General features: G+C 41.5%; 1 protein-coding gene across 13 annotated transcripts in view; it reads right to left on the bottom strand.

Moving 5' to 3' along the window:
- ANKHD1 (ankyrin repeat and KH domain containing 1) overlaps nucleotides 1–26,090 on the bottom strand; it is a 213,748-nt gene that overhangs the window by 180,860 nt on the left and 6,798 nt on the right. For all 13 annotated transcript variants that reach the window (XM_048862541.2, XM_048862545.2, XM_048862543.2 and 10 more), the window contains exon 2: nucleotides 5,656–5,809. In XM_048862541.2, coding sequence (XP_048718498.1) covers nucleotides 5,656–5,809 — 154 coding nt within the window. The remainder of the gene's footprint in view (nucleotides 1–5,655; nucleotides 5,810–26,090) is intronic.

Genomic DNA, 26,090 nt, shown 5'->3' with positions numbered 1-26,090 from the left:
AAGAAATAATTCATTCCAGAATAATTCTCCCTTCTTAGTGATCACATCTTTCAAATACTTTTGATTATTTCCTAACCACCTATTACAGTCCAACACTTCCCTTCATAAGACCCTGTTTTAAGTTGCTTAAAACTTTGCCACCCTAGCCATTTAGGCTGAACTTTTTCATGCCAGATGTCTACATCAGGGCTGAAATTTTTTTTGAAAGTTTCAGCCAAAACAGATTAGCCATTTCTGAGAACAAGGTTAAGGAAAATACGCCCATTTGTTTATTCTAGTAACCTTTCTTTGAGAAGCTATAGGGTCTCAATGGTTTAGAGTGGGGACTTGAAATTTGGCAAGGAAGCAGTCTTTGTGTCAGATGTGCTTTGCTGTTCCTGCAATACTGCCAAAATTCAGCAACCCTTCGTAAAATTTCAGTGTGTACATATTCAGAGATCTAGTTTAGCATCTAAAAGTCTCTGAAGATTCTATCCTCATTGAGCATGATCCTGCCTTTTACAGCGCCTAGTGTGGACCAAACTGTGCATACGCCACCCCCACAGAGTGACTGAACGTACTCCAGCCCAGAGACACAGAGCTAAGGCCAAACTTTCCCAGTAATTATAGCTTGGGGCCAGCTCAGCACCAGAACTGAGAGCATGGAAGGAATGTGCGTCTCCTGTGCTCTCAGTGACACACCTGCTAGTGTGGAGCAGCCTGTCTCAAATGCACATAGGACAAGTGTGGAGGCAGGGGAGTAATTAGAAAACAAGGAACCTGGGACTAAAGCTGGGAGAGAAAAAACTGACCATACGAAGGGGGTGGGGGGGAAGAGGCACTGTGTGTATTGGGACTGGATGAATAAGGGGACTGGGAGCTCGAGGGGCAGGGAAATGAGGTTAAGACTGGGAGTCTGGAGGCAAGACTGGGACTAGAAAAAGCATAAAGATCAAACGGGCAGCTGGGAGAAGGGTCTGCCTGGAAAAGGAGATGACTGGCAACCAGGGCAGGCAGATCTGACAAGGAGCTGGGGTCTCAGGAAGAGAACAGGGACCAGAAGCCAGGAAAGGATATCATAATGTATACACTCAAGGGGACCAAATTAAGTTGCACAAGCATTTCCTAAGTTTTGATGCCTGATGGCTTTTTAAAAACCACATAAGAGCATGAAGATTGCAAACTGAAAAACACACATGGCATCCTACTGATTCCCTACTGATGAACCATGTGGTGATGAACACTCAGAGCCACTGTGCAGACCACTGCCACTTGAACTAGTGGAGTATCTGATAGCAACAATACGTTGCCATCAGATACTCCAGCACTGGAAGGGATGAGAAACTTTGCAAGTGGGTTTCACAGATACTGGCTGACAACAGAGGAAGGGTGACACTTTGTAACCTGGAATACAACTCCTAGTTCCTGAGAGAGTAATCTCTAGTAGTCTGAGCCTTCTCTTATTCCTCCCCAACATATACCCTCCCTGCCCCGCTCCTCTCTTCCCCACCTCTGGCTCCTCATTCCATTCCCACTCTCCTTGCCTACCCATTCTGCACTTAGAATCATAGGACTAGAAGAGACCTCGAGAGGATATCTAGTCCACTCCCCTGCACTCATGGCAGGACTAAGCATTATCTAGACTAGACCATCCGTGACAGGGGTTTGTCTAACCTGTTCTTAAAAATCTCCAATGATTAAGATTCCACAACCTCCCTAGGCAATTTATTCCAATGCTTAACAATCCTGACGTTCAGGAAGCTTTTCCTAATGTCCAACCTAACCTTCCTTGATGCAATTTAAGCCCATTGCTTCTTGTCCTATCCTCAGAGATTAAGAACAATAATTGTTCTCCCTCCTCCATGTAACAACCTTCTATGTACTTGAAAATTGTTATGTCCGCTCTCAATCTTTTCTTTTCCAAACTAAACAAACCCAATTTTTTCAACCTTCCCTCATAGGTCATGTTTTCTAGACTTCTCAGGCCTCTCATACAAGTTGCAGTCTCCTTGTGCAGTCAGTCCAAGTTTCCATTATGGCTACTCATTGGATTGGTCACACCACCCACCCTAAGCTTCTAGTTCCAAACTCTTTGTCCAACCAGTCTCAATCATCTCCACCCCCGCACAAACTCCCAGTCCCAGTTTCTCTTTCCATCACTGCCCATCGCCCCAGTTCCAGTCCCCACCTGGCTGTTACAACATACTCCTTTCTCACCCAATACCCTGGTCTGGCTTCTTCTCCCTCTGCGACTGAATCAGATGGCTTCCTCCTGCACCTTCATGAGTGCCAGCACAGGGGTCATTGAGAGACCAACAGAGCTCTCAGTTCCAGTGACCAGCCCCACATGGACCCAGAACACCTTCAACCCTGTAGCCATGGAATGGCACATACAGAGTCTAGTCAACATTAGGAACTGAGAGGTGGAGCATGCAGAGCGAGGACAATTTTAGCTGCCATGAATTCTCGGAGCATGTGCAGAGTTCTCAAGGGCTTATAAATTGGCCTAATTTGGGGAGATTTTCACTGGAACAGCAAAAGAACTTCCCTGACACAAAGGCCACCTCCCTGCTAAATTTCAAGTCCCTGCTCTCAAGTACAGGGGTGGCTGAGGCTTCTCAAAGAAAAGGTCAGACTTTTAAAATTGGCAATTCAATGTATTTTACCTTAGCCCCTTTCCCAAAAACTTGTGTGAGGTAGACACCTGGCATGGAAATTTTCAGCCCAAACAACTGAAGTTCAGAAAAGTTAAGCAACTGAAAACAGGGTCTTATGGGAAGTTTCAGGCACCCTTAACAGGTGATCCTACCAGCCCCGCCAATAATTTAGTTCTTCTAATCTTGTTATAAGTCACTTTTACCCTGTAATTATTTTGTTGTTCCTCAATGAACTGCCAGTTTGTGTGGACCTGTGTAGTCCCCAGAAATGAACAGTGCTTCAAGATGAAATGTCACTGCCTGAGGGAGTACAAAAACAGAATATTTTACTTATGGCTTCAGACTGCCTTTAGCTGTCAAACTATATCCTCCTTTTAGAGTGAAGAATTCTAGGGTTTGTTTTAAAAATTACACATTCCCCAATTAAGAGAGAAGATAAACTTCACGTAAGAGTCATGACCCATTTTTTCCTACCATGGGTCAGGTGACTTAGCCCCTCCCCCTGTTGCAGCAACATCTTGAAACCTTATCTGGTTTTTCAGAAAGTAGCATTTGTCTACCAAAGGACAGCAGTTTCTAAAAAAGGAAGAGTTATCTTGACTCTTCTACTGTTTCCCACATTGCTTCAGATGCGATACCCAACTTTCATTTTTTCCACTTACCATTCCCCTTTCAAAGAGCTCTGACCATGCTTCTTCCAAGCACTATCAGAAATAAACAAGAGGGAGCACTGGTTGACTAGAACTACTTTTAAAGATTAAGTTGCGTTTTAAATGTGTTAATTAAAATGTTAGCTGACAACCACTCTTTTTAATCTTGGCAGGGCCATTATCTTGTTCTTATGTCTAATCCTGTGAAATAACTGGATGCTACAAGTACAGGTGCAAACACAAAGCTTGTGGATCAAGAAGCTTCATACAACCAGCTATTCAGACCCCCTTCCCATTCCAGATACACACCCAGAGCAACAGGCTTCAGAAATCTTTAGGATGGATATAGCACACTAGTAACAGTCTCTTCCCTATCCTCCTCTGGCAAAAAGGGGCAACTCAAATGGATCAAATATTTCAATTCAATTCCTGTGAGAGAAGCCTTAGGACATTCTCCTCCACACAGGCCAAGGGTTTGTCCATGAGACAGTTGTACCAGTTTTAATTTAAATATGTTTAAGCACTATTTTAGTTGAACTAGTACAAAACCGTGTGTTGATACTCTGATCCTGTTTAAGTATTGCTTACTTTGGTTTATCCTAAGTCAGTAATGACTAGAACTAAGCCAAGCCAAAAGAAACTACTCTTAACTGAATAAATACCTACACAAGTTTTGTAACACTAATTACATTGGTTTTAAAAGACTTCACCTTTAAACTGGTGTAACTGTGTGGATAAATCTTTATGCCCCTTTTGGATAGATTTATACTGGAATAAAAGGTGTGGGTTGTTTTAAAAATATGTTAGCAAACATTTTAAAAACCAGTCTATAAACAAGGCAAGGCGTATTTTAGCACATTAGCTAGTCATGGTATACCCTAGGCTTGCCTCAACCATCTAACTTGTGTTGAAGTGTTTAAAATGTACCTTGCTCCTCGTACACTAAAATTTTAATATGTCAAAATGTGTTAGCTATCATTTAGATAAACACACACACCCCGCCCCCCACCCCCACCCCTTAGCCCAATCTAGACATACTAGAGATAGTAAGGGACTGTTCTCTTCTTCCCCAAGGCCAGGAGGGTCTGTCCCTAGGAGATGGCTCACAAAAATTCATGCTTATCTACAGATCTGGTGTTTCTGCTCCCTCATGTCCCTTTCTCTAACTCTCTTTTCACTCCTAACCCATTCTTCTCCTGGCAGCAGTTAATAAAGCTGCCACCAATTCCTTGATGGGACAACACAGAAAACTGTCCCAGGGTTTGGACAGGGAGCTAAAAAAGAAAGTGGGTTAATGTAGGTTTGGGCATTCCACTGTGAAATTGAATTTTGAGATTATGCACAATTTAGAAATACTGCCTAAAGCCTGAATGAACGACAGCCTTCCCCCAAATATGGAGCATATTTTGGGTGGGAGGCTGCTTATGCTCTTAAAACAGGAAACAGCTTGAAGTCATTGTCCTACCCAATTCTAAAAATATTTTAAACTGAAATTTGCCTTTACAAAAATTCAATTTGACCAGAAACTTACCAGTTTGAGCAAGTGTCTTTAAGTAACACTAAGCACCACCATGACTTCTTGAAAGGGTTATGTTTTCTTTTCATTGTTAACATTGTATACTTTCTGCATTTCTTAGCTTGCCAATTTCACTTTCTGGGTTTCATGCACTAGTACAATGCTGCAAATATTTGACTGCAAATACTAAAAGGTAACATTTAAATCCAATCAGTAAATGTTTTCATTGAAGTTCAACAATATAGGGGCAGTATTTCTATTAAGAATTTGATTTATAATTTTTCAGGCTCTAAAACCTACATTTTTGTCCTACCTCACGGTGACAAACATAACTACAAATGAGAAAACATTTTGATTACATAAAGCTATCACCAGGAAGTCTCTTAGAAAAATATAGAGTTTAAACTATTTTGCATAGAGGTCAAAGACTGATTCAAGTGAATACAGCTGTATTTGACAGCCAAAGCAGAGCACCAACATTTCACCTGTAAGTTTAGTGAAATAACGAGTTCAGGATTACACATCACTACTCTATGAGGGAAGGGGAACATGGCAGTTTAGCAAACCAGTTTCCTTTCCTTGCTCCTTTAACCCTCATCCTTAAAATTACTTTTACTCTTAGCCTGGTTGATGACAAATGCCATTTATTTCACATTTATACATTATAAATGAAGTAATACTGACTCAGAAAACCACTTAAATGAGTAACTATGAACTGTCACTTTTCTCAGACCCTCCACCACCAAAACACATTTAAAACCTGGTCAATGTTTCATGTGACGGAAAAATAACAAATGACAACTTGTGAAGGCAAAGCTTCCAATTACAAGAAAATACTATACAAACATAGTACCTGCTGCTTCTAGCAAAGCTTCCAATCTTGCTTGTGTTTCTGGATCCACAGTTCTTAAATCAGCTCCTTCTGCAGCACTTGATAAGAATAACTCGGATGTTGTTTTAAGCACTGGGTTATCCAGGTCTTCTTGGTCCAAAATAAATGACTCAACCTGTTTTGAAGTTAGAGAAATAAAAATCATGAAACGCCAAACTACAAAAATACTATAACTTCATTATTTTCTTTAAAAGAATATTATAGCACTTTATTTTAAACAGTTTTCCTATCAAACTTTTTTTGTTAGAAAATGAAATAGTACTAGAACTACACCATCAAGCATAAGACTATGGAATTTAAAATGTTTTGAAAGGACTCTCTAGGTTAAAGGGATTAATAAAGGAATAGAAATTTTCACCTCTAAATCACCTGATCAAATCTGGCCCAGATCAACAGTGGTATTTATAAACTGAGTTTATCATCTCCATTGAATTCCTGAAACAGAGAGACGTCCTCATCAAAATCCACACTTCGGCCTTTTGTACACTAAGGCCTGGTCTTTTTAAACTGGTTCTGCGTACACTGCACGATAATGCGCGAGGTGTTTACAATGGTCATAACTGCTGGGGTGAGCTGAACGGGCTCCATGCTTTCTGTGCTATGGCTTCTGCTCCTGCTCCGGCAATCCAGGGAAAATGGTGCGAAACGATTGTTTGCCATTACTCTGGTGGAGGGAGGGGTGACTGACAACATGGCTTGCAGGGTTGGCTTACAGGGAATTGAAATCAACAAAGAGGGTGGCTTTGTGAGAAACAGAATGGCCCCCTCAAGGATACAACTCAAAACCTCAAGGATAGAACTCAAATCTGGGTTTAGCAGGCCGTTGATTTCATGGAGGGAGGGAGGAGAAAATGAATACAAAACAAATCTGGTCTATTTCTTGTTTTGAGCCACTTCATCTTTATACATCTTGCTGGCAGCAGACAGTGCAGTACGACCGCTAGCCATCGTCATCACCTGGGTGCTCGGCAGAAGATGGTGCAGTATGATCGCCATCGTCTTCTGCTGGCTGCAGATTAAAAGACAGTGCACTGCCGGTAGGACTGAATCGCCATGAGACTAAACTTAAAAGGGAAATGACCTGGCTGAGTCACTTCCATGTTTGCCCAGGCACCCTGACCTGATCAAGGTTGGTTAAAGAGCACCCTGGACGGCTACCAGTCATACTGCATTGTCTGCTGCCAAAAGGCAATAAACTGTTGCTGTGTAGCAATGCAGTACAGCGTCTGCCAGCACTCAGGAGACGTATGGTGACAGTGAGCTGAGCGGGCTCCATGCTTGCCATGGTATGGCGTCTGCACAGGTAACTCAAGAAAAAAAAATGCAAAACAATTGTCTGCCCTTGCTTTCATGAAAGGGGGGAGGGAAGGCGGGCCTGACAATATGTACCCAGAACCAACCACGACAATGTTTTAGCCCCATCAGGCACTGGGATTTCTACCCAGAATTCAAATGGGCAGCGGAGACTGCGGGAACTGTGGGATAGCTACCCACAGTGCAACGCTCTGGAAGTCGACAGTTGCCTTGGTACTGTGGACACACACCGCCGACTACATGCACTTAGAGCATTTGTGTGGGGACACACAATCGACTGTATAAAAATGCTTTCTACAAAACCGACTTCTATAAATTCGACCTAATTTCGTAGTGTAGACAAGGCCTAAGTTTTGCAGGTATAGCTATACCAGTATAGCTAAACCTGACAAAATCCTCATAGTGTGGATGTAGTTATAACTGTGCTCTGAAATGACAAGCTATACTGGTCTACATAGCACCCTCCTTAGGGCTTATACCTGCACAGCTGTGTTTGTTAGGGGTGTCAGATATATTACACCCTTAACACACACAGCTATACTTATATAACAAGTGTAGATCAGGCTTTATATCCCTGTTGTGGGCTACCCTGGAGAGGCAGAGGACTAGATAAGATGAAAACTGCTATCCTATCACTCTATGCATCAGTGGTTCTCAACCCACAGGCCACTTGCAGCCCAATCAGCACACAGCTGTGGCCCATGTGACATCCTGAGAGCCGTCTGTGTATGTATATACAACATACACACACAGTGGATGCAGCCCACATAATATATAGGGAGCTGCATATGCAGCCCACAATGGTAAATAGGTTGAGAACCACGGCTCCAGGTGATCTCCAGATAAGATCTGAGGGTTCTCCATTAAGGTCAAGGAGAGTTTTACAACGAAATATTGCCTTTATATAGTAAAAACTTCATTATCTGTTCATTACCCTATTGGTATATTCCTACTAAGTGATGTTGAACAGATGCTCACTTTACACACCATCACTCTCATGGCCCTCTTTTACCCATTCTCTTTTCTCTTCCTTCTAACTCTCCCAATTCCCACTACCCCATTCCACCCTTCTAAAATGATCAGCAGTTAGATAGTTACTGCTTACATTTAAAGTGTCATCATTTGGGGATTTGTATTAACATCCTAATGAGATTAAGGAGGACGGGGAAGTTCATTATTCAAAACCATTGGTTCAGACTGTCTGCAGACTCAGTAACAAATCATACAAACAGACTAACTGTAGGTCACAAGGGCTAGAATTTCTCGCTCTCTCTCTTTTTTTTAAACTTTAGATTCCACAGAATTTGATGTGCCATTCAGGCCATAATGATTGGATGGATAAAATGTTTGACATCACTAGACTTGACAACTTCTGTTAAATACATTTTCCAGAAAAGCAATATTTGCTGTATGTTAGCACAGTACTTTTAAGTGGAATAGTGTGCTACTCTTAGTGTAGATGGCAGCCATCTGGTGTCTGTTCAAATAAAAGACTGAGCAGTTTGTCACCACAAGAATTTTAAGAAGTGACTCTTCTGGTTTAGCAAAAATACAGACCATATGCATATTATGATTAATACAGTTATGCTACTAATATGAGCAAATATAGTACTGTGAGCAAGAGAGTTGAGAGGCTAAGGAATAACAGCTTAGCAGCTACATCAACATGAATGAAGTAGACAACCCATTTATGACTCAAAATATATTCCTACACTAAGATTTTTCTACTGCACAACTCCAATTCCACGCTATGTTCACTTCAGGACTAGAGTAAACAGATCCCTGATAGCCTGAGGGAATCTTCTTCACACTTATGAAATACACAGGAGTGTATTTCATTATTTTCGTTCATGATAAAAACCACTATGCCTTGGACAGGTGACTTAGCTCAATCAGAGCTTTGGCCTGAATTAAGATTCATAATTTGTTCAATTATCCCAGTAACTTATAGGAAGAATGCCATCCTACATATATAACAAGTGGCTGCACAATAAAACCAATATATTTAACTTATTTCAGTTATAGCCAAGAAATTATATATTGTATCCTCACATAATTTCATTACAGACAAACGGATCTTCCTTTTGAAGATATATTAAACAGGATGAACGTTTTAGCTATCACTGAAGTGACCCTGTGCAAAATGCCATGCATACTCAGCAAGTCTTGAAAATGACTTTTTTGGCAAGTTTGCCCAAACTTTACAGAAAGATTGACCTCCCTAACTATAAATTACTACAATCTATTCCATGGATTCTGCTCCATTCAAATTTTGTTTCGTGTGACTTCATTTCTGGCCCTCTCATAATACATGATGCGGAGGCAAAGGACAATTTCCTCCTTGACTATAGCCAGCAGACCAAACTCAGGGTTTTTCTATACTACAAAATTAAGTCGACTTAAGGACACCAAAATAATTAAAGCAGTGGTTCATGCCCATGCTTGCTCTTTCTGTTGATGGTGCATGTCCTCACCAGGAGCCCTTCAACGAACTCAAGTGGGACACTGACAGCTGGAGCCTGATACCAGTCAGCTCTGTGTTTTTGGAGAATCAAGGCGCAGTATCTACCCTGTCTGACTCATGAAAGACACCACCAGTCTCTGCTTGAACCAAAACCGATCAGAGAGAAGACCTGCAGAGAGCAGTGAAGGGCATTGGGAGACACGCCTAGACTCCTCCTGACAAGGCTGACAAGATTAAGACTTCTCCATTTTGTATGCTAATGGAGAACAGAGAACTGCACTGAACTTTGGGACCAGAAAAGCAGGGAAGCACTGCATCATGGGAGTCTCTGCTCCAGATATTAATGAACCTATGCCTGCACACACCCAGCTCAGCAGTTATCAGACCAATTCTAGTAATAAATCCTTGATTGATATCCAAAATACTGAAGCAGCCTAGTTGCATTGTGAGCTCCCTGGAAGAAACCACCACCCATAACCAAGAGTGATCAACTCCTATTATCTAGCCTAAAGGTAACCCTTACGTCATCAGTTTACATATAAACAAATCTAGTGTTCCCCCATGAACCATTGTATTTTCTCTACAAAAATCCCTACTCACCCTCCAGTCAGTGTTCTGATACATGGATCCAAACCCTGCATCAGTTTCACTGGGATGCCATCTCCTGACTGACCATGCTGGGGGGTCTGCCCATCTCCAGAACTCAGGACCCTGAGCTACCACCATCACCTGGGAACCCCGACCACTTCAAGCTTCATGCAAGTGGTGAGATCCCCCTCTTTCACTCTCTCTCTGTTTTCTTTTCTACCTCAGGTATTAACCTTTAATAATGTAACTTATGTTGGTTTAGGCTCTCCTTGTGTAGTTATCACTATTATTCAATAACTAACTTTTATGGTTAAGATGGTTGCTTCTCTCTGAACTTTACTCTTGTGTTTTTAGCTTCCCCCATTTACTCTGCAGCAACACTTCTTTTACCTAAGCTAAAGATCCCTGTAGCGCCCAAAAATATTGTGGTGTTTGCTCATCAAGTGGGTTACTACCAGTACAATTGTGACGTGAAAGAGGGATAGGGACATGTTAAACCTGTGTGGCGTACGGGGGGGGCAGCTGAAAGTGCTGCTTAACCCAGCCCATTGAGTACAGGGACATATAAGGGGATCAGCTTGAGAGTGCTGATCCCCTTATATGTGCAGAGCAGAGAGTGCAGAGCAGTCCACTCAGACTTGCTCTGTTAGTGCGTGTGTCCACATGTTCATCTAGTCCTAAGGCTGGAGGAACCCAGGTACTGCAAGATAGCTCCATTGGGAGGGGACTTGCAGAAGGAAGGAGTAGAGCTCCATATGAACACACAAGTGACATAAGCAGTACATTAAAATTACAGAACCCGCCCCCCGAAAAGTAACTAATAAATTAGCATACCCCAAAGTTAACAGGCACATCTGGTAACAAACCTGGCAGCTCTGGAGCTGACAGCCTCAGGGCTCTCAGCTGGCCCACCCTCAGCTGTCTCATGTGCACAAGATCACAGCTGTGAGCCCCCCACCCCAAGAGCAAGAGCTGTGAGCCCTCATGGGGCTTAATTTCACAGTATGGAGCCTACCAGCAGTGAAACTGACATTGTCAGTTTCATGGCTGCTATTTCACATTTCAGATCGGACTCCAGCTGTCAGCCTGTTGGAGTCTCACAGACAGAACCAGAACCTCCTTCCATCTCTGCCCTAGGCACTCTCAGCCAGGAGTTGGAGAGGAAATGTGAAATAATAGCAGGTATTAAACTGACAAGAATGTAAACTTCACTGCTGGTAGGCGCCCTGCTGTGAATTAAGCCCCCCACACAGGCTCACAGTTGAGGCTATCAGCCCCTGGGTGGGGCGGGGGCTCCCGGTGAGGGATGAGGAGGAGGGCAGCCCAAGAGGGGGCAACAGGGGGAGGTGGCAGCCAGCTCACAGCTTGTGAGCCCACACCCCGACGACTGCTCGGGCTGTCAGCACCAGGACTGGGGACGAGGGAGGGCTCCATCCAACAACTTACTGTGTAAGTAACAGTGTCCATCACCCTAATTACATTGCCAAAGGCACTACACCTCTCATGGAGGTGGAGTTATTATGTCAATGTAGCAGGACACTTACTTTGGCAGTATCAGTATTGTAGTGTAGAAAGTGACAATTAGGTCAATGTAAGCTGTTTTATATAGACCTAACTGTAGCGTAGACTAAGCCTCATTCTTATTTGCAAAGACAAGGGCCAGCAACAGCACCTCTCCCTGCTTTGGTCAATGGCACGATACTTGTTCTTTGATAATCTAATAGTTTAAAGTTCACAGTTTTACCTCTCCACATAGAAAGCACATTTTAGTGGCGTGGACCTGTTCTGAATCAAAATAATTTCCTTCCGTTAAAATTCTTCACTGAAGTTATATTCACATAAGTCTAAATTTGAACTTTCTTGCAAGACAAAAAGCTACACAGTCAGACAGACTACTAACTACAATTTCCAACCATGAACCAGATAAGAGACAGGAAGTTTTAGACAAAAAGAAGAGATTTAATATTGCTGCAACTTCTCTTCTTACACAAAATCCTTTTGTACCCCATCTCCTTTGACCTTGCCTTTAGGTTCAACTTACTTGTAAAACCTATCAGAAGATAGTTACATTTAAAGTTTCAAAATGATATCTTATTGCATGTACATGCTGTCACTTTAAAAATGTGCTGCCCACTAGTTCTGTATCATAGTGCAACATGGGAGTTGCTTGTCATACAATTTAAGTTGACAAAGGCAACTTCACAGATCACTATATTAGCTTGAAATTTAACAATTCAGTGCCTATTCCACAAGTTTTTTTAAAAAGTGTATCTATATTAAAGAGGGCTGAACAAAAAAGTTGCTGCCATAATGTAAAAAAAGTTACATAATGTAGTTGAAGCTACAATCCATCATTCAAAATAATTTCTTAAATATGCATTTAAAAATTTGCTTCTCTTGTGGCAGCACTGAATACCCCCCTCCCCCAACACACACACACAGCCTTAAGTATGAAAATACTAAGAATACAAACAAATTACAGAAGTGGCTAAGCCAGGGTTGCCAGGGCCTTTTTTTATTTTTAAGACAAGATTTCACCATCCAAGAGAGACTGAAAATTGGCTAACTGACATTGTTTCTCTGACATTGGGGACACAGCTATTAGAGTGAACAAAGATTCTCTGTCCCTACAACTGTCAGGAAGAAAAACTGTATTAGCAGGATTACATTAACTCAAACTAGAAATATCTGTTCATTTAAATATTAAGCATATGTGCTTCTGTAACTTTTTAAATAAAAATTAAGTTTGTGCAAGCTAGCTTCAGCCCTAAAGCCCCTGAAAAGTTACTAATATGACACTTGCAGAATTTGGGCTCTTTGATTTAACCCAATCAGAACTGTAGCGAAATGACAGAGCAACCAGTCACTGAGCTATTTTTGGACTACTTTGTGAGCTGCTTGGGGCAGCTAATAGGTATCTTATTTGGTAGCTGATTAGATATGCATGTGAAAGTGTTGATTTAAGACATAGCTGCTCAGTAAAATTGCAACACCCATTGTAAAGGTTCAGCAATTCCCAGGAACCAAAAATTCAAAGGATGTGGCAAGCTACTACTACTGGACAACAAGCAACTGGACATGCGCAGGGACACTGAACACTGGCACGCTTAACTGCATTGTTCCAGCTCACAGATCTTTGCTGAGGCACTGCCAAAGGACTGCAGCCGCCACGGAGAGGTTTACAGATCCAATTACAAACGAGCTCATCTCTTTATAGCAGATGCGTTCACAAATATATGACAACTATATAGATATTCATAGGTCAATAGCAAGACTGGGTTTATTTCAGGACAGGGGTGTGAGATACTGAATCGACATCACAGGTTTTAAACGCCTCCAAGACAGCTTTGCAAGAGCAACACTAGTTGCTTTAAAAGAAAGGCAATAAATTAGGCTACAAGTTTGTCACCGAGGTCACGGAATCTGGTGACTTTCTGTGACCTCCATGACTTCTGCAGCAGTCTGTGCGCCTAGCTCAGGCATCCCCTGTGCCAGTCGCACCAGCTGTTGCTGGTGCGATCTCGGGCCACCGCACCACCTCCCACAGCGGCAGCAGAGTTTGGGTGTGGAAGGGGGAAGAGAACAAGGTGAGGCGGGCTCTGGGCAACGCTTACTTGCAAGGCTCCCCGGAAGTGGTGACATCCCCTTCACTCAGCTGCTAGCACCTCAGGTAAGCACCGCCCAGAGCCTGTCTCACCCCATCCCATGCCCCAACCCCTTGCCCCCTCCCACACCCAAACTCTGTTGCTGCTGGGGGATGGGGGGAGAGGCACGGAGCCAGGTAGGAAGCCTACTGGCCCCGCCACCCAAGCCAACCCAGCACCAGCAGGTGTCCCGGGCCGCACACCGCCACCCGCACATCCCAGCACCCAGGCCGCCCTCCTCCAGCACCCGCGGGGCCTCCAAGCAGCCCCTGCCAAGTTTTAGTCACAGGTATTTTTAGTAAAAGTCATGGCCGGGTCACGGGCCGTGACTTTGTGTTTACTGCCCCTGACCTGTCCGTGACTTTTACTAAAAATACCCAGGGCTAAAACATAGCCTTAGTTTATTGCTAAGGGACAGAAACAAAATCAGACTAAAGCCAGGTCTACACTAAACTTTTGCTGGTATATTTATGTTGGTTGGGGGCAGGGCAGATTTCCCACACACACACCCCATTTCTATACCAGCAAAAGCCCTGATGTAGATGCAGTTATACTGGCAAAAGAGTGCTTTTACCAACATAGCTTATTTTGCTCAGGGAAGCAGTCTAAACCAGAGGTTCTCAAACTGGGAGTTGGGACCACTCAGGGGGTCACGAGGTTATTACATGGGGGGTTGCGAGCTGTTGGGCTCCACCCCAAGCCCCGCTTTGCTGCCAACATTTATAATGGTGTTAAATATGTAAAAAAAGTGTTTTTAATTTATAAGCAGGGGGTTGCACACAGAGGCTTGCTATGTGAAAGGGCCACCAGTACAAAAGTTTGAGAACCACTGGTCTAAACTATACCAGCAAATGCACTCTTAGCTGTACCGGCAAACTTTGGTTAGATTAGATTAAGATATAGACAAGGGAGAGAGAAAACTGATCCCTAGAATCAGCACTTTCTTTTGCTAAGTAAGATGATTTTTATACAAAAAGGAATTCAGAAGTGACAAAAGCAAAAGAGAACAAATGTGTACTCTTGTGTTGGAAAGTGAAAGCTGCAGTATTACCATTTCTTTAGGTGAGTCTTCTAGATGCAACCCAAAAAAACCTCAACTTTTAGTGGCAGGGACCATTTTAATATTGTGTGTTTGTACAGCACCAAGCACAATGGGGTCCTGGTCAACGACTGAGGTCTTCTAGTCAGCACCACAAGTTTATTCTCAATCTTGGCTATCCTGCAAGTAAAGCTGAAGTTTAAGTTACCAAGTTTCTTTTTAAACCACTATTGCTATCAATAAGAGTACCCATCACTAGTATTTCTGCTCTAGATAGGATTGCTAAATGAAAGTGGGTAGTTACGGAGTGGCTGCCATGACTGTGGAAGTGAACTGCACAAGGGGTTCATGAGTTATGGTCCCCTAAATACAGAGGCACAGAGTCTTAATTTTGTCACTTCGTAGCAAAAGAGAAATGAGAAATTCATTTACTGAATTAATCTAGTTAAGATCTAGTGTTCAAGACCAAAATGTGATTAAATGCCTGAACAATTTTAAAATTATGTTTAAGTATTATGTCAGAATGGTATACCAGCTCTAACAAATCAGGACTTCACATTATTGAGGATCTAATTTTCTTTTTATAAGTTTCTAGCCCTGAGACGGACTCAAAATGGAGAATATACAGGAAGAAATGGAAATATTAGTACACAAGATAAATTATGATTTAACTGTCATCACAGAGACTTGGTAGGATAAGTCATGACTGGAATATTGGTACAGAAGGGTGGCTTGTTCAGGAAGGCAGGAAAAAAGGGGGTGTTGCATTATACATCAAGAATATATACACTTGTTCTGAGGTAAGAAGGAGGTGAGGGGCAGAACAGCTGAAAGTCTGTGTAAAGAGAAGGGGGGGAAAAATAGGGGTGACATCATGGTAGGGGTCTACTATGAACCACCAAATCAGGAAGAAGGCATTCTAGAACAAATAAATATCTAATACAAGACCTGGTAGTAAAGGGGGACTTTAACTAGCCAGAGAGCTGTTGTGGTAAAGTAATATGGTGAAACAAGATTTCCAGTAAGTTCTTGGAATGTATTGGGGACAACTTTTTGGTTTAGAAAGTGGAGGAAGGACAGCCATTTTAGACTTGATTCTGACCAACATAGAGGAATTGGTAGTGCATCTGGAAGGCATATTGGGTGAAAATTATCATGAAATGACGATTTCATGATTCTACGGAAAGGAAGGAGCGAGAGCAAGACAAGACAAAGCTTTAACAAACTCAGGACTGGTAAGTAAGATCCAAAGAGAAGAAAATTAAGGGCTAAAGTAGTCCAGGGGAGCTGGTAATTTCTCACAGGGGCAATATTAAAGGCATAACTACAAACTATCCCAATTTGATGGAAAGATAAGAATAGTAAAAGGCCAATACAGAACTCCTGATGGAGCCATAATGACCTGAAAAATTGAAAAGGAATCCTAAAGAAGTGGATACATGGACAAATTGCTAAGGAGGAGTACAAGAGAATAGCACAAGCATGTGGGGACAAAATCAGAAAGGTTAAAGCCCAAAATGAGTTACACCTAGTAAGGGACACTAAATGCAGGTTCTTTAAATGCATTAGGAGCAAGAGAAAGATGAAGGAATGTGTAGATCTTCTACTTAGTGGGGAAAGAGAGCTAATAACTGATGACATCAAGAAGGCTGAGGTGTTTAACCTCTATTTTGCTTCCACCATCACTTAAGAGGTTAATGGTGACCAGATATTTAACACAATTAATATTAAACAAGGGGGAAAGAATGTAAGCCAAAATAGGGAACACAGGTTAAAGAATATTTAGATAAGTCAGATGTATTCAAGTTGACAGGGCCTTATGAAACTCATCCTAGCGTACTTAAGGACCTAGCTGAAGCAATCTCTGAATCATCAGCAACTGTTTTCAAGAAATCATGGACGCAGGTGAGGTCCCAGAGGACTAGTGAAGGGCAAACATAGTACCTATCTTTAAAAGGGTAATGAAGAGGACCCAGGAAACAACAGACTAGCCAACATAAATTAAATACCTGGAAAGATACTGGAAAAAATTATTAAGCATTCAATTTGTAAGTAACAAGCGGATAAAAGGGTTATAAGGAATAGCCAGCAAGGATTTGTCAAGAACAAACCATGCCTAACCAACTTAATTTCCTTCTTTGACAGAGTTACTGGCCTTGTGGATGGGGGAAAGCAGTAGTTATAACATATCTTTATTTTGACAGTACCACATGACATTTTCATAAGCAAACTATGGAAATGTGGTCTAGATGTAATTATTGTAAGGTAGGTGCACAACTGGCTGAAAGACACTCAAAGAGTAGTTATTAATGGCTTGCTGTCAAACTGGGAGGATTTAACTAGTAGGGTCCTGTAGGGCTCAGCCTTGGGCCCAGTTCTATTCAATATTTTCATTAATTACTTGGATAATAAAGTGGGGAGCATGCTTATAAAAGTCCCTGGATGACATCAAACTGGGAGGGGTTGCAAGCACTTTTGCAGGACAGGCTTTGAACATATAATGACCTTGACAAATTGGAGAATTGGTTTGAAATCAACAAGATGAAATTCAATAAAAAAACTGCAGAGAACTTCACTTAGGAAGGAAAATCAAATGCACAACTACAAAATGGGAAATAACTGGCTTGGTGGTGGTACCACTGAAAAGGATCTGGGGGTTACAGTGAATCACAAACTGAATACGAGACAATGTGATGCAGTTGTGAAAAAGACTAATACCATTCCTGGATGTACTAACAAGAGTGTTATATTTGACATGGGAGGTAACTGTCCTGCTCTGCTTAGCACTGATGAGGCCTCACCTGGAGTTCTGCATCAAACTCTGGGTTCCACATTTTAGGAAAGATGTGGACAAACTGGAGACCATCCAGAGGAGAGCAACAAAAATGAAAAAAGGTTTAGAAAACCTGATCTATGAGGCCAGGTTAAAAAAACTGGCCACATTTAGTCAAGATAAGAAAACTGAGAGGGAGCCTGATAACAGTCTTCAAATATGTTAAGGGTGGTTATAAAGAGGACAGTGATTAACTGGAAGTAGGACAAGTTGTAATCAGCTTAATCTGCAGCAAGGAAGATTTAGGCTAGATATTAGGAAAAACCTTCTTACTATAAAAGATAGTTAAGTTCTAGAATAGGTTTCCAAGAGAGGTTATAGAATCCCTATCACTGGAGGCTTTTAAGAAGAGGTTGGACAAAAACCTGTCAGGATGGTCTACCTTTACCTTGTCCTGCCTCAGAGCAGGGGGCCAGACTTGACTGATTATGGTCCCTTGCAGCCCTTCATTTTTATGATTCTATGCAAACCAATCACTACTAGGAAGGTTTGTCAATGGCAAAAAAAAGTCTTCCACCAAAAATTTTATTTACTGTTTGTAAATTTTAAAAATAAACCTGTTTGTAATTTTAAAAAGATGGTAATCACAGAATAATTTAATAGTTTGTCAGATAATAATTTAATCAAGTTTACTGGCTTTATCTATTTAGGCTATGTCTACATTAGAGACCTTACAGCGGAACAGCTGTACCACTGCAGATGCACCACTATAAGGTCTCCCGTGTAGCTGCTCTCCCATTAGCATAATGAAACCATCATAGAATCATAGAATATCAGGGTTGGAAGGGACCCCTGAAGGTCATCTAGTCCAACCCCCTGCTCAAAGCAGGGCCAATTCCCAGTTAAATCATCCCAGCCAGGGCTTTGTCAAGCCTGACCTTAAAAACCTTTAAGGAAGGAGATTCTACCACCTCCCTAGGTAACGCATTCCAGTGTTTCACCACCCTCTTAGTGAAAAAGTTTTTCCTAATATCCAATCTAAACCTCCCCCACTGCAACTTGAGATCATTACTCCTCGTTCTGTCATCTGATACCATTGAGAACAGTCTAGAGCCATCCTCTTTGGAACCCCCTTTCAGGTAGTTGAAAGCAGCTATCAAATCCCCCCTCATTCTTCTCTTCTGCAGGCTAAACAATCCCAGCTCCCTCAGCCTCTCCTCATAACTCATGTGTTCCAGACCCCTAATCATTTTTGTTGCCCTTCTCTGGACTCTCTCCAATTTATCCACATCCTTCTTGTAGTGTGGGGCCCAAAACTGGACACAGTACTCCAGATGAGGCCTCACCAACGTCGAACAGAGGGGAACGATCACGTCCCTCGATCTGCTCGCTATGCCCCTACTTATACATCCCAAAATGCCATTGGCCTTCTTGGCAACAAGGGCACACTGCTGACTCATATCCAGCTTCTCGTCCACTGTCACCCCTAGGTCCTTTTCCGCAGAACTGCTGCCTAGCCATTCGGTCCCTAGTCTGTAGCTGTGTATTGGGTTCTTCCGTCCTAAGTGCAGGACCCTGCACTTATCCTTATTGAACCTCATCAGATTTCTTTTGGCCCAATCCTCCAATTTGTCTAGGTCCTTCTGTATCCTATCCCTCCCCTCCAGCGTATCTACCACTCCTCCCAGTTTAGTATCATCCGCAAATTTGCTGAGAGTGCAATCCACACCATCCTCCAGATCATTTATGAAGATATTGAACAAAACCGGCCCCAGGACCGACCCTTGGGGCACTCCACTTGATACCGGCTGCCAACTAGACATGGAGCCATTGATCACTACCCGTTGAGCCCGACAATCTAGCCAGCTTTCTACCCACCTTGTAGTGCATTCATCCAGCCCATACTTCCTTAACTTGCTGACAAGAATACTGTGGGAGACCGTGTCAAAAGCTTTGCTAAAGTCAAGAAACAATACATCCACTGCTTTCCCTTCATCCACAGAACCAGTAATCTCATCATAAACGGCGATTAGATTAGTCAGGCATGACCTTCCCTTGGTGAATCCATGCTGGCTGTTCCTGATCACTTTCCTCTCATGCAAGTGCTTCAGGATTGATTCTTTGAGGACCTGCTCCATGATTTTTCCAGGGACTGAGGTGAGGCTGACTGGCCTGTAGTTCCCTGGATCCTCCTTCTTCCCTTTTTTAAAGATTGGCACTACATTAGCCTTTTTCCAGTCATCCGGGACTTCCCCCGTTCGTCACGAGTTTTCAAAGATAATGGCCAATGGCTCTGCAATCACAGCCGCCAATTCCTTCAGCACTCTCGGATGCAACTCGTCCGGCCCCATGGACTTGTGCACGTCCAGCTTTTCTAAATAGTCCCTAACCACCTCTAGAGTGGTGGTAGCTATATCAGCAGGATAGCATCTCCTGCCAAAATAGTGCTATCCACACCAGCGCTTCTGTCAGTGTAACTTACATCAGTTAGTGGTGGGGGGGTTTTCCACACCTCTAACCAACAAAAGTTTTACTGACAAAAGTGCTAGTGTAGACACAGCCTTAGCATGGAGATGGGACAATAATTCCCTACTCTGCTTTGCCCCACCTCTCTCATCTTATGACCACAAGAGGTGCGTACAAGCACGGATACATGGGGGGAGCATAGACCTTGGGGGCCACCTACAGGTTCCAGTAGAGTATGAGGTGTCACAAGAAAGCAACAGATTTTTCAAAATCACTGTACTTCTTCAGAGGCTCATTAGAACCGCTGCTTTACACACACACGCTGCCATCTCCCCCCAACACACACAAAACTCCCGCTGAAAGTCTTGGGGAGTAGGATGCACCAGAAGCCCCATTTAAGCTCCCAGTAAGCATAAATAAGGTTATCAGCCCCCCAGTAAGACTGGAGGAATTGCTGGAAGGCCAACAATCCAACTGTAGTTTGTTGAGGACAGACACTCCAGAGGTTGGTTTCGGTAGAGGAAGCTGGTTAGCTCCCCATCCCTTACCCCCTCTACTCATTTGTTGAACATATAAGGTGCCCAGGAAGAGATGCTCCCTGCTGCACACCTCTTAAGTTGTGCATGAAAAGAGCTATTCTCTGTCAGATCTCAGGAGCCAGAGTGAACGTCTACTGCTGAATACCTTAAGCAGTCAGCAAGCATAAGGAGAATACCCAGGTGAATCTGAGGTTGGAGACATACCACTGAGTGCAAATTACCTCAATATTAAACATTTTACCACCTCAGAAAATTCAAAGATAACATTGCACTTGTACAAAAAACACCACCACAAACATCACAGTCTGAACCCTGCTCCAAAGGACAAAAAAGCAAAACTGCATACTGAGAGATTTTTCTCCCCTTAAGAGACCAGCATTCCATGACATTAAGCTGTCATCAGGAAGTGAAAAAACAACATAACTGTAGGAACCGGGCTGTAATATGTTTACTTCAAAATGCAGTCTATTGCAAATTCATTTTGTAGATCATACAAAATACTAGATTTATACTGTGTCACCGGGCACATAAGAAAGACTATTTCCCAAATGCAAAGCAGACATGTGCTGTGCTCTGAAGTCTGAAATTCAAGTATAGGTATCCATAGTTAACATTACTTAACACATTTTCTTAAAAAGACTTTTAGTAACACAAGCTATTTGCAAAACACTCTGCCTTATATTTTCAGAAGTGATCACCAATTATGGGTGCCCAACCTGCAATACCTCAAAGCATCTCATGCTGGACACCCAAAATCACCAGTCACTTCTCAAAATTCAGGCCAATGCTAACATATGAAAATACATACTTAAGTGATACATCAAGACAGAAATGCAGTATGGGAACATTCCTCCATTATAAAAGTTAGACATCCAGAGTCCTAGGCTTTGAATTTTCTTAGGTTAGTATTAACAAATCAATGTCAAATAACTTTTATGGGCAGACGTTAAAAAAAAAGTTGGACAGTTGGTCCATATAAAACACATCAGCAGATTTCTCTCAACTATTTTCTCTCACTTAGAACTTTCCTATACCAAAATACATATTTTAAATGAAACAATACCTCTGAACAGTTTCATGAATACTGGAAACTACCAGGGCAGAGCTAAGGATGAAACCATTATTGGAGCAGGACCACGTGATTTGTGGAAGTTCGACCACAAACAAGAAATTAAATTAACATTCTTGAAAGGCAACAAATTAAAAACAAAAAAGGTGCGCCTGTAATCTTGTAGTTTTGTTGTGGTTAAATAAGGGTAGCAGAAAAACAGAACAAGTGCAGAAACTCCTTTGAATTGCCTATAAGAAAGCTACAAGATTGGCAGATATTTCAGTCACTACTTCAAGAGTTATAAACTAAAAACAAGACTGCAGCTAGGACTGATTAGCAGACAGGTAGATTGAGGAAGTTTTAGTTTCAAGTGATTCTTGGCAGTTACCAGCAAGGGACTCACCATATCTACAGAGTTGGTTCTGACTGCCATCTGCTCTATTCTCAAAGCATATTCATAATACATGAAACCTAGTGGGAGTTAAGTATACACATCAAGGAGAGAACAAACTAGTCTTGTACCTAAGGAAGGCCTTAGACAGATGACAAGGCCTTAGTGTCTAAGGCAAACAGTTATATTTGTTAAGCATTATATGTGTTCAAGTATATTTCAGCATACACTAATCAGTTTACTAATCAGCTGATCCATTTTTTCATTATTTAATAACTGCTTCAAAAGGTTTCCCCACAACTCATTTATTCCCACCCCTCAGATCTTGATCGAAGTCAATTTCTGATGTTATCTATTTCCATGGAAACAATCCTGTGTTTGACATCACTGTTTTCAAGGAAATAACCAACATAAGAAATGTAATATTATGACTTAACTCCAGGAGGAGACAGAAACAGCTTAGCCAGGCTGGGAGGAGGAAGGCTAGATCTAGCTCAAGTATTTCAACCCAAGAAATTTTAAAAAAAAATTAAAGACAAAAATATCAAATTACCAGACGCAGCATAAAACCACATTTTGTCTAAAACTAATGGGCTTCCTTGGGATTGTTTTTTATGCTCTATTGGGGGAAGTTGCTTATACCACCAGCAACCCTAGGAGAGAAAACTATCTACTGTACATATTTCAGGTTGGATCTTCACAAAAAGCACAAGTTAAGGGATAACTCCCCATTCCTGGGCATGAGAGATTCTATTCTCCTTCCTAATAGGGTATGCTTGCGCGCTGAGGCTGGGGGAGCCGTCACTCACCTCCTTTCTACTTCACTACAGGAGGAATGTTCACATCACCCTTGTCAAACTCAAAAGAGGAAAACATGGGAAAACAGACCAAGTGTCTGGTGGATTGAGAGCCCATAGTTTATTCAGTCTTCTTTATTTACTACTCTGCTCAAAATTGGTCTTGTTTATATTAGGAAAATGGTTCACTTTAAAAACATAACAAATACATTTTACAAGTACACTTTTTCCCAGTCTAGAAAAAAAAATCATTGAGGGGGCTGCTTTGATCAGCTAATGCCACCTGGGCTCAGGTTGAGTAAAAAATTATTTGTAAAAGTGGTCTTTTTCAAGCATGGCCCAATGTGAAAGGTCCGATTTGTGAGATGTCAAGCAGTTTAGGCCCCAAAATGTGATCTCTATGTAATTGTGCCAGTTTTAAAAGAGTCCAGTCAGTTCTAGATAAGTTTTAGAAAACTTGAGAATACAAAAGAGAAGAGTGCTTAACAATGTACAAACAGAACAGATGAGCACGCCATCTAGCAATTCATCAGCCTGTTCCCCACCCCACCTATATGCTTCAGGCACACCAGAGCACCTCAATATTTAAAAATGACTACTCCCACGTAAGATGATAAAGCTCACAGGATCTCCTGTAGGAAAAGGAATTGCAATGCCCTTCAACTGCCAGCGGAAGAAAGAAAAAGCAGAGCCCCTGAAAGAAGTTGAGAGCGTTCCACATTCAAGTCTCCTACTATACAGAAGTGTACAGCTTGGTGAAGACCATGCTGAGCTTTTCCAAATCTTGTGCCATTTTTAGTAAAACTTTTCAAACCTAGCACATACAAGTTTACACACATGTTCTGCCACTGCAGAGCCAGCAAATGAAATATAGGATAACGCTTCAGGTTTAGCCTAACAAAAGTCTATTCCAGTGAACAAAGCAACTCCACTACAATCCCCTTGCTAAATTCTACTCCACTGGAAACTTGAGAACTGGTGGTAAAGAGGTTAGAAACCTGGGAGTGTCTTTCAAAAAGTTAACAATGAAGATTAAAATACAAATAATAAATAATGTGCTGCTTTTAAACCATGCACAGCTTGAATATCTACTTAAGGGATGGCCTCTCTCCCTGTGCTCTACTGTCATGTTTGCAATTAGTAGTATGGTCTGGATCCCCTTCATTTAAGACTGGGGCCCAGTTGTAGACCTCTCTCTTTGTGATGCATTTACCTCAAAAAGCTGATCTCCTCCTCTCTCTGGTCTGAAAGAGGCCAGATTTGTTAGCCTTCCAGGTATATTAACATTTATCATTTTACTAAGGTTTCTGGGTAAGAAGGATATTGATGGGGAGAAAAGGTTTCATCAGGGAGTTTTGATTTCTGTAGTTAAGAAGTGAGTTGTTGAGGGGTTGTGTTTTATTGGAAGCAATTGGGGATGAATAACTTATGGGCCTAGTGGAAACTCTGGGCCCCTAACATACATTAAAACAAAGTCACAAGCACGTAGTCTGCATATTTTTGTGCATTTAAACAAATATTTAGGGTAAAGTGTCTTCTATTTTCAAACAGACAAAAGGATTTTTGGAGTAGGGCCAGCAAATGGACCTAGAGTTTTGGGCTCTTCTGACCAGCAAAGACTGCAACAATTAACCATCTATCAACACCTGTCTCAAAAGCTGAACTAGATGGCTCTGAAACGAGTCACAACCAGACCTGCTTAGTCAGAATTATGGGATACTGTGAAACGGCCTTGCAGAGAAAGGATGAATGTTTATAAAGTTTCTACCAGCCAAAAATGGAATGGGGAGAGAAGAGGAAGAAAAAGTTCTCATGTTATCGCAGAACTACTGAAAAATGAGACCATTTGCAACATGAATGTGTTTCTTCCCAACAGGATTGCACGGTATTAACACATACTACATTCAGGAACAGGACTCTTCTAGCTACATTTTGATAGATATAATACTGAAAAAAAAAATTATACAAACAAGTAGTTAGGAAAAATGTTAAGTCTCCAATTTATATTAAAACTGATTATTAGGAGTTATAGATGGAAAAAGGAAATGAAAACAGCCTGTTCTGTTTTAATCCCCAAAATTTCATACCCCACAGTTCCTCCAAAATTAGATTTAAAAGAAAAGAAAACCTTTACCTTCATGACCACAAATGGACTGGTTTAAACCATTAAAAGAAAGTAACCCATCCCTGGAATTGTATCTACTGATGGAACAGGTTTTTGCTTGAAATGTGACCCCCTCCATCACCTGATATCACCCATTTACCTCAAACTTAGGGATAGTTAGACAAGGTGGGTGAGGTATTATCTTTTATTGGACCAACTTCTGTTAGTGAGACAAGCTTTCAAGCTTACACGGAGGTAGCGTAGTTTTAAAAGCTGGTTTGCAAATAAGAATAATCTACCAAGAGTGTCCAACTGTTCTTATAATTTAGACTATCACAGGAGTTGAAAATCATACTGTGTCAATGGAAACGTTTCAAACAGGATGTCCTTAACTCTTAAATACATCAGTTATCAGACAATACATAAACATGATGTTGTAGATTTCCCGTATTTACAAAGGAATTTGATTAGTATAACTCATTAATTCCTAAATTTTTATTAAGTTACACTTTCCTCATTCCGCAAATGGGTACTTCCATTAGTAAGACAAGATAAAAATCACAGGAGATAAGAGGACTTTGGTGATATTTGAAGCAATATTATCACTTCTGAAAATACAGATGTCCATATTAAGACAATCAGAACTTACTCCTCAGGACACAGTATTTTTGACTTCAGCTGATAACACTGAGAACTACCAGGGAGTCCTCATGATAGATACATAAACTACATTTACTTGCTTCAGGTGAAAATTTTGGAACTGAAATGGGTCCAGGAGGGGTTCTTTTGGGGTCAGAAGAAAGGCTCCCCTATAAGGCACACGTTATAATCAGCTTCTGAAGTCAATCAATGAGAAAAATTACAGCCATTTAACATATGCAAGACTCATTTTTTGTCCAAAGCATCTTCTTGAGTGCAAACTGGGTAAAAGAAATCAGGGTGGAGTGATTTAAATCACTGATTCTAATCCTAATTAGAATCAGCAAGCAACAAACATTAATTTAAATCATTAGTTCTAATCATGTTTTAAACTTGTACTTTGAATTTTGCTTTAGGAGAGTACCTATTCTCGTTGGTTGGTACAGCATTTACACATGTTGATTTGCAGCTAAATATAGTTTTTATACTAAATTTGATATTTATCTTCCTGATTAGCAAAAAGTGTGTTTAAATATAATATAAACAATTATATAGCCTAACATACATTTATTCATGTTCTTAATTAA

The sequence above is a fragment of the Caretta caretta genome, chromosome 8 (assembly GCF_965140235.1).
Source record: "Caretta caretta isolate rCarCar2 chromosome 8, rCarCar1.hap1, whole genome shotgun sequence".
Lineage (NCBI taxonomy): Eukaryota > Metazoa > Chordata > Testudines > Cheloniidae > Caretta > Caretta caretta.
Note: the sequence above shows the minus strand (reverse complement) of the source record. Positions and strands in the feature narration are given on the sequence as shown.